The 9844-nt window shown below is 47.9% G+C and overlaps 1 protein-coding gene across 1 annotated transcript; it reads right to left on the bottom strand.

Annotated features, from left to right (window-relative positions):
• Positions 1–8797: 8797 nt before the first annotated feature.
• On the bottom strand, positions 8798–9599 carry LOC139266568 (putative nuclease HARBI1). The gene is made up of 2 exons (XM_070884162.1): positions 9048–9599; positions 8798–8992 (listed from the first exon to the last, which is right to left on the bottom strand). Exons 1-2 carry the CDS (start codon positions 9597–9599, stop codon positions 8798–8800), a joined length of 747 nt encoding a protein of 248 aa, XP_070740263.1.
• Positions 9600–9844: the final 245 nt, after the last annotated feature.

Here is a 9844-nt window from a genome sequence, read left to right as displayed (position 1 = left end):
AAGCATTGCCTGTGGACCTCCTCAGCCAGGCGATTTGGAGTCAGGAGGGGAAGGGGAAGGGGTAGAGGTGGGGAGGAGAAGCGGGGGTGGGGGGAGGGGTTAAGGGTTGGTTTGTTCAGAAATATTGAAGATTTCAGACTAATGTTCAGTTTAAATGTTCTTTATTGAACAAAACCTTGCAGCACATTGGCTCAGATAGCTGCACCATTAAACGCTGGTGATTCCTTAACATCAAAGGGTATAATTACACTTAACTTCAATCAACTTAAACTTTAACTGACACCAAGCTGATGCCCACCATTGATGTATGACCTGCACACCCAGCAGTGTGTCAGCCTTGTAAATAACACCAACGTTCTTTCTGGCAAAGCGATCATTGATGAGCTCCTGATGTAAGGCTCTTGCAGCTATCATGCCACCATGGGCCCTTTCATGCAGTCTACAGGGGGGGCATCAGCCTGATTGTCTGGCCCGATGTCAGCCTCCCCGTCCTCCTCGTCCTCTCTCAGGTGAGGTGGACTGTCAGACTCATCAGGCAATTCTTGTCCCCTGCTGATAGCCAAGTTGTGTAGATGGAGCAGACTACCACGAATTGAGCTACCTGCTGAGGGTGGTATTGGAGCTTGCCTCCTGAGTGATCCAGGCATCTAAAGCGCTGCCTCAGCACTCCAATGGTTTTCTCCATGATACTGCGAGTTGCTCTGTGGCTCTCGTCATATCGCCTCTCGGCCTCGATGTGGGTGTCACGCAGGGGGGTCATCAGCCAGGTGGCGAGGCCGTATCATTTGTCTCCAAGCATCCAGCATTGACCTTGTGGCTCATTGTTAAACAAATCAGATACAGCGCTCTCACGCAGGATGTGAGCATCATGGATGCTGCCCCGAAATTGAGCATTCACTGCCAGTATAATTTGCTGGTGGCCAACAACCAGCTGGACATTCAGGAAGTAGAATCCCTTGCGGTTCCTGAAAATCTCAGCTTCCTGAAAAGGTGCCCTGATCGCGATGTGCATACAGTCTATTGCTCCCTGCACCTTGGGGAAGTTTGCAATTCTGGAGAATCCTAGAGCCCTCTCACTCTGTGCCTCCCTGCTCATAGGGAAGCTGATCAAGTCCCTCCTGTGTGCATACAGGGCTTCAGTGACCTATCTACTGCAACAATGTGTGACATGCTGAGCAAGTCCGCAAATGTCTCCAGCTGTGGCCTGAAAAGAACCCGAGGCATAGAACGACAGTAGCCATGGTAACTTTGGCCTCGACGGACAGTGCTGTACTGATGGTGCTGGCAGGCTGCAGATCTGCCCTTATCAGCTGGCATACCTCAGTGAGAACCTCTTTGTGGAAGCGCAATCTCCGAAGGCAGGTGGTGTCGGGCAAGTCGAGGTAAGACCGCTTGCCCCTGTACTTGTGGTGGGTGTAACGTCTGGTCCTCCTCATCTGTCTGTCACTTCGTACATTGGGCAGCGTTCCTTCGGCGGTGTCGAGTCTGCTGCATGTATTTGGTCACCAAGAGAGGTTGAGAAAGGACAGGCCCCATTGCAGTAGCTCTCTGTTTTCCACTGATTGCTCACAAACAAGGAATGTGCGGATGAACACACCTCTTCAATTCCAATCGGTCGCAGTGTGGTCAAGATGTATTGAGAGATGTTTACATCAACTCCAACGACCTGTAGAGTACATCTGAACTCCGCCGAGATTGAAGCACAGTAGCCTTTTAAAGGATGTGCCATGTGATCTGCAACATGTTGTCCATAATGCTATGATTCGTTCCGGTTAGTTCCACTTTTTGTGGGCGGTTTTTTGAGTTAGCGATATTGTGGGCGAAATGTGTGCGAAGTGGTGACAATGACGATGGCCGATCTCCATGGCCGCTCGTTTGAGTAAATATGCTCTTTACGACAAAAAACAGTTGCCGGGTTTTTTAATTTTAATCTTGCCGTTAATTCCGTGTGGAAAGTAACACTGGCCGATATTATGGCCGTTGAATTTGCCCATTCTGCTGAATCCGCCCCAGAAAAATGGGCGGGTGGTAATATTTTTTCTCGGCGTTATGGGGAAAGTAACACTCGGCGATAAGTTTCAGAAAAATGCCGGCAGTTCCCATTTTGTGCCAAAATGGGCGATGTATGGGCATTATACGTCATTTCAGCGGTAAAATAGGTGTTAAGTGGACATTAAGCAGGCAAAAAAAAGTGGAAGTTCTAGCCCATAGTGCTTTTAACATCCAAAGGCGCTTCACAGAGGCACAATCAAACAAAACTGGATGCCAAGCCAAAGGAGGAGATATTAGGAAAGGTCAAGCAGGTGGGCTTCATGGGGGTCAAAGGAAGAGAGTGAGTTGGCGAGGTAGGAAGGTTAAGGGAGGGGGGTGAAATCCAGAGATTAGGACTGAGAAGGCTTAAGGCATGGCCTCCAGTCACTTGGCGATGGGAGGAAGGGATGTAGAAGAAGCCAAAGTTAGAGGAATGCAGAGTTCTGGGGAGTTGTAGGAATGGAGGTGGTTACAAAGATGGGGCAGGGTGAGGCCATGAAGGGATTTAAACATGAGATTTAGAATTTTAAACTGGAGGCTTTGTGGGTATCAGGAGCCAATGTAGGTCAGCAAGTACAAAGAAGGAAATATTTGCAGGGCCATGAGGAAAAAGCAGGGGAGTGTGACTAATTGGATAGCTGTTTCACAGGCACGATGAACCAAATGGCCTCCTTCTGTGCTGCATAAGGACGGGAGTGCTGGGTGAGTGGGGCTTGGTGCAGGACAGAATACGGGAAGCAGAGTTTTAGACGAGCTGAAGTTGCTGGAGGCTGGGAGATGGAAGACCAGCCAGGAGACCCTGGACGTGACAAAGGCTCAAGTGGCCCTTGATTAATTTAAAGCATTTAATCCTGAGTTATTACTTCTTTATACTCCCTCATGCAGGATGAACCACACTTACGTTTGTTCCATCGAGGCAAGAACCTCCATTCAAGCAAGGCTCTGAAGAGCATTCATCCGCATTGATCTCACAGTTGTATCCAATGAACCCAGCAGGGCAATCGCAGACATATTCAGGCATTGTGTTTCGACACAGTCCTCCATTGAGACACGGCAGCAAATCACAGTACCCCATCATCTCCTCACAAAAGGGCCCTTTAAAAGATGGTATCACAATTAGCTTAAGAGCAGAAATTGAAAGCTTAGTATTATGTTCATACTCTATTTATTTGTTACAGCTTACTGGATGGACATTAGGACTCTGCGGGAGCCATTCACAGTTGCCACACTCATGCTGGTTCATGCTGCTTTGGGAAGTCCATTTTGGATTATTGTATAAAAGCACACAGTTTAAGTTACTTTTCTCCTGGCTCAGTTTGTCAGTTATTTACGCGTACACAACACTTAGTAGCAGAGTTAGATTTTATATCTGCTTCTATTTCTTTTATAGTAATCTGCAGAAAGAAGTCTGTGTGATGGTTTTGACATTTTCAAGCCAATCAGTTTCCCCAGACAATATCAAAGGCGAGGAGAATAGTTCAGTTTGAAATTCAGGTGCCCTGCATTGGATCAATATAAAAAGCACTTCCATGCCAGAATAAATGTCTTCATTAACTGCGTGAGTGGTAAGATACACACTCCCATCGCATGGGGAAATGATGCCTGTTCTGCTTGGTTTATTACAAGTGTGCAGGAATGTTTTAATAATGATAATTTTTTGGATCATGAAGAATTTCACTAGCTTCAGGTGCACAGTGGTTACCCTTTAATGTTCAAACAGTAATGTGTGTAACTGAGAGGCCCAAAGAAAATCCTTATTATGCCTCCACATTCTTGTTGCTGCGTACTTGATCATACGTTCTCCGGTACCCCTCTCTAATGAAATAGGTGATTTATAGTTTATAAATTGTCGTGAATTGTTATGATCTGGAATACACGGCCTGAAAGGGTGGTGGAAGCAGATTCAATAATAACTTTTAATGAATTAGATACATACTTGAAGGGAAGAAAATTGCATGGTTCTGGAGAAAGAGCGGGGAGTGGGACTAATTGGATCGCTCTTTCAAAAGAACCGCACAAGGCACAGGCTCCTTCAATGCTGCATGATTCTATGATTTCTATATGTACATTTTTTGCTGTTGTTGATCGAGGGATAAAAATTGGCCAGGCCACCAGTGAGAACTTCCCTGCTCTTCTTTGAACTAATGCCACGGGTTCTTTACATCCAGCCGAGAGGGTGACGGAGCCTCAGTTTAACAGCTTATCTGAAAGACGGCACCTCCGACAGTGCGGCACTCCCTCAATACTGCACTGAAAAGTCAGCCTTGGGTTGTGAGCTCAAGTCTTTGCAAGGGTGGGGTGGGGAGGCTTGAACCCACGAACTTCAGACTCAGAGGTGAGAGTGCTACAAATTGAGCCACGCCGGCTCCTGACTAAAATAAGAGACAGGAATCAGATCATTTTCACCAATCAAGTTCACGTTTACCACAGACCATGTACATGAACGTTAACATATCCATTTAAGTACCTGGGAGAACATTCTGCAAAAATATTCTTCAATGCCAAAATCTCCACTTTTCAACCCTGGCCAACTGCCCTTCATAGACAACACCCTCCTCTCACCAACATCACAGAACCATTGGCCCCGATATTAACGGGGAGGCTTAAAAACAGGCCATGATTTAAAACTTCTTTGCGTGTGACAATTGAAGTTTCAAGGCATCTAATCAACATTCATGCACATCAGACACAGCATGTTTAAGAACCTGCAATCGGAAGCATTTCAAATTTTTATGTGACTCATACTGATGCCGTAAAAATGCATTCAATGAAGCAGGAAATGCAGATTAGGTCTCACTACGGATATATAAAAACAAAATTGCTGAAAAAAAATCACAATGAAAAATTATTGTTTCCTGCTGTGCGTAAAACTCTGGGCTTAATACTGTTGTGTACCAGTGTAACAGCAGGAAATGTTATAATGAGCCAAGATATGTTTGGACACAACAATCGATAGATGGTTGTAAACGATTGAGGAAATTTGAGCGTCGCGTAATTGTATGCACTTGCTTCTGGGTTTGCTCGGTCTTTTCTGCTGGATATTTCCAATTACACCCCAATTACTCCGGGTGCAAATACACAGAAGATTCTACCACTATCGCTTCGGAGTATTAGCAACACAACAGCAACATTATGTTTTTACTATTGTACAGAGTCGTGAGTTTTGATGCAGCTTTCGGGGATCACAGCGACAAAGGATGTTAGGTTGTTTTAGCTTGAAGCCAAGATCAAACTGGGACCAACCGATGATGGACTCCGCAGTGAATGAAGAATTCATGTGTCGAGGGTCAGTGTCACTGGGCCCATCAGCAATTTGTCCAGAAGGTTGAAGAAACGAGATATAATATATTGGAAACACAAAAAGAAGGATTTCACCAATGATACTTTGAGCCATTCAGATCAGGAATGCCCATGCATGGCTAACTGATCTCAATTCGGGCAACAATGAGCGCACGCGCTACACCCCTGGGCTAGAGACGGAAAAAAATGAGTCGCCATTTCCACTCTTGATTGGTATCAGGTAACTCCAGCTGAAAAGCACAATTCTTATGGATGTTAGCACTCAAGGTGGGGCAAAGGGTATCGCTCTCACCTCTGAGCCAGAAGGTTGTGGGTTCAAGTCACACTCCAGAGACTTGAGCACAAAAGTCGAGGTTGAAACTTCCAACCCGCACCCGTTCGGAGGACTGCAGGCAGCACGCAAACATCGTGCTGCCTGCTCATTTCCATGATTGTGGCATTGAGCCCAATGCTGACCGCGTTGCTGAGTGGCTGAACACTCAGCAGGGGGCCCAAGTTTGTGTGAGGCTAGCACCACTTAAAGTTAGCTGCACTGCTTAAAGGCAGTCTGCGCCTCTTAAAGGAGAGGTACATTCCGTCTGCAGGTGATCACTGAACTGACTGGGGAAGACATTGGAAAAGTAGAATTAATGATGGCACAGCAGGGTGCACCGAGGTTCTCTGATGCAGCACTGGAGGCCTTGGTGCAGGAGGTCAATAGGAAGAGAGACATTGTCTTTCCACAGGGGCCAGGAGGCCCTCCAGGCAATAGAGCAAAGTGCAGTGGAAGCATATATTCACTATGGTGATGCTATCATTGTAGCCCCGTATACATGGAAGAAGTGATGACTTCACACGAGTGGTCATAGTCAGTGAATTCATCTTCAAATGCCATATTCCACCATCTGCACCATCAGCCTCACACACTGCTCAATGCACCATTCCCCAATCACTCACCTACCCACAATCTCTACCAAATGTGACTCATACCTCACATTCATAGCTTCACCTTACCCACGCACACTTACCACTGCTGCAAATCTCACACCTACAGCTTGCACTCACTGCCAGATATTCAACCATGACAGGCATATCACCCAAACACATTGTAACACAGTCAGTGACACACTTCTCTCTCGTGCAGGAAAAGGTGGCGCATAACTGGCGCCATCAGAACCTAACGGGCAGGGGACAGGCTCACCTGCATCACTTCACCCCCTCCATGGAGGAGACAGTGCTGGCCATTCTTGCTAGGGGCATTGCTGAGACCATGGCCAGCGGCGGGGCTGAAATAGTACAAGATGCCGATATCCTCATACACTATCCTCATACACTTCTCGCATCCCACTTCCCCCTCATCCCACAAACTCCTCTAACTTACAAGCTGCACATGGTGTAAGCATGCACCTCTTGCTTTCCCCCACTCCCCTCACCACAACCCTACCTTTGTGGCTTTCTCATTTTAGAGACCGAAGAAATCCAACCTGCCCAGCCAGTGGTGCAAGAAGAGGGCGAGGAGAGTAATGAAGAAGAAGAAACACTCGATCTGACACTTCCAGCACCAGCTCAAAGACTGGACACTCCACATAGTTTAGAAGATAGGTTAGGGGTGGGATCTGCATGTGGTCAGTCACCGGCACACGTGGCCTGCAGCCAGGGCAGGGGGAAAGGGTAGCGCAGGTGCCAGCTCCCTGGAGGCCAAAGGCGCACACGAGTCCTACTGCAGAGGACTCAGATGAAGACTTTGATGGTGAGGCCTACAGAAGAAGGCTGATGGGTATGCACAATGAAATGTTTGGTGCACTGGCAGGCCTGCCAGAAACGCTGAGTGCAATGTCATGTGCATGGAGGAGTCTGGCACCAACCTTGTACAGTGCTTAGCGCAGAGCTTGGAGCCCATGATTTCCGGAATGGAAGGGGTGGGCAGTTCCATTAGTGTTCAACCATGATACAGCATCTGATGGCCGATGTCTCAGCTTCCATTAGAGCACAAGCAGAAGCCAACCAATTATCTGTGTGCTGCAGTGGAAGCTCAGACTGCTCTCATGCAAGCTCAACTTGCTGCCATGGTGGCTGTGTTTAACAGTGTGGGAAGGGGCTTGCAGAGTGTCACAGCAATCTGTCCTCCACACGGGAATGCCAGTGCCTCCGTGGAGCAAGAACCTGCTGTCCTCTCTCAGGATGACAGCTTTCGTCCTCCCAGCCCTGCCACTCCGCCAGTGCCCTTGCTGCTGCCTGTCAGCCAGCCAGCCCAGACTGTTGCCGCCCATGCTGAGATGGTGCAGTCTGCAGTTGGGCCTTCTAGTCCCAGAGGTGCTCAAGGTTGTCCCGCAAGGCCATCTGCAGTCTGCCCCACTGAAAATGAGTGGGCAAAATTTTGGCAGATGGAGTATAATGTTGGAATGTGTGAGGTCATGCAATTTGGCAGAAAAAATCAAAGAGCAAGTTATTATTTAAATGGAGAAAGATTGCAAAATGCCGCAGTACAGCGGGACCTGGGGGTACTTGTGCATGAAATGCAAAAGGATAGTATGCAGGTATAGCAAGTGATCAGGAAGACCAATGGTATCTTGGCATTTATTGCAAAAGGGATGGAGTATAAAAGCAGGGAAGTCTTGCTACAGCTATATAAGGTATTGGTGAGGTCACACCTGGAATACTGCGTGCAGTTTTGGTTTCCATATTTACGAAAGGATATACTTGCTTTGGAGGCAGTTCAGAGAAGGCTCACTAGGTTGATTCCGGGGATGAGGGGGTTGACTTTTGAGGAAAGGTTGAGTAGGTTGGGCCTCTACTCATTGGAGTTCAGAAGAATGAGAGGTGATCGTATCGAAATGTATAAGATTATGAGGGGGCTTGACAAGGTGGATGTAGAGAGGATGTTTCCACTGGTGGAGGAGACTAGAACTAGAGGGCAGGATCTTAGAATAAGTGGCCGCCCATTTAAAACAGAGATGAGGAGAAATTTCTTCTCTCAGAAGTTTGTAAATCTGTGGAATTTGTTGCCTCAGAGAGCTGTGGAAGCCGGGACATTGAATAAATTTAAGACAGAAATAGACAGTTTCTTATACGATAAGAGGATAAGGGGTTATGGGGAGTGGCAGGGAAGTGGAGCTGAGTCCATGATCAGATAAGCCATGATCTTACTGAATGGCGGAGCAGGCTCAAGGGGCTGTATGCCCTATCCTGCTCCTATTTCTTATGTTCTTATATTCCACCAGCCGTGCTGCAGCCACTGGGAGAGCACTGTGTAGGAGCACTGGGTCAGGCAAAGGCACACGGAAGACAGACACGAAGGGAATGCACAAAGGTGATTAGTTGATTTTGTTATGTAATATTGGATGGATTTATGTACAAAGTTGGATTGGAAAGTTTCTTTTGTGGTGGCTTTTATTTCAATATTGTGGCCAGGATGACACTGTGATGGTCAGTAACAGAGAGAAGGGAAGGTGTGAGACTGTTGTTGAATGGGGAATTGGGGTTGCGTTCACTCGTACCACAGTCGGATGAGTCGATCATGGACAGCCCGGGCAGGAAGAGTGTGTCTGCATTGCCTCCTCCCTTCTATTTCCTCCTCCGCCGTTTCCTTCTCCTCTTCCTTTTCTTCTTCCTCCTCCTCCTCCCCTTCCACTTCCTCCTCCTTCTCCACCTGTTCCTTCTCCTTTTGCAGGTCGCCGTATGCCTGGTGGCAAGGGCTGTGCCCTCATGATGGTGAGCTTATGGAACATGCAGCACACCACGATATATCTTGAAACGCGTTCTGGTGAGTCCTGCAGGGCTCCTCCAGAGTGGGCCACGCAGCAGAAGCATTGCTTAAGGACGCCAATGGTCTGCTCTATTAGATTGCGTGTGGCAACATTGCACGCATGCTGCCTATGTGTGGTTGGATTGTGGGGTGGAGTCATGAGACAGGCGATCAGCGGCTTGCCCTTGTCGCCCAGTAGCCACCTTTTGGTTTGTCTTGGTGGCTCAAAGACTGAGGAAACAGTGGACTGGTGCAGGGTAAAAGCATAATTACTGCGGCCAGGGTACTGGGCAATCACCCACGTGATGTGCTGAGCATGGTCGCACTCCAACCGCACATTCAGCGAGCGATAACCTTTGTGGTTGTGGTACCTCTCAGCATTTAGTCGCGGCGCCCGCAAAGCCACGCACATGCAGTCGATGGCGCCCTGCTTCATGGGAAAGCCCACTATTCTGGAAAAGCTACGTGCACGCTCTATCTGGTTCTCTTTGATCAGAGAGAAGGCAATGAAGTCCCCTCTCCTGGCATGAAGAGACTCTGTCATCTGTCTTATGCAGCAGTGGATGGAAAACTGGGAGCTGTCATCTGCTCCAGCCTGGGATGATCATGACGTGGAGAATTCACAGCCACAGTCACCCTCACAGCCACTGGTAGCACGGTCCTTGCGCTGGAGAGAGGCTGCAGGCCTGGTTGCAAGAAGGAACAGAGTTCTGTGAACACCTCCTTCGTAAAGCGCAGACCCCTCACACACTGCTCCTGGCTCAGGCTGAGGTAAGAGAACTGCGCTTA

The sequence above is a fragment of the Pristiophorus japonicus genome, chromosome 7, assembly GCF_044704955.1.
Source record: "Pristiophorus japonicus isolate sPriJap1 chromosome 7, sPriJap1.hap1, whole genome shotgun sequence".
NCBI classification, from domain to species: domain Eukaryota; kingdom Metazoa; phylum Chordata; class Chondrichthyes; family Pristiophoridae; genus Pristiophorus; species Pristiophorus japonicus.
The sequence above is the reverse complement of the archived record's forward strand: the minus strand, read 5'-3'. Positions and strand labels throughout refer to the sequence as shown.

Bases quoted from the DNA above. Each gene is read 5' to 3' on its own strand.
- LOC139266568 (XM_070884162.1), bottom strand. From the start codon at position 9,599: ATGACAGAGTCTCTTCATGCCAGGAGAGGGGACTTCATTGCCTTCTCT. The intron at 8,993-9,047 runs GTGTGCTGCATG...CCTTGCCACCAG, and splicing joins GCGTTTCAAGATATATCGTG to GCATACGGCGACCTGCAAAA.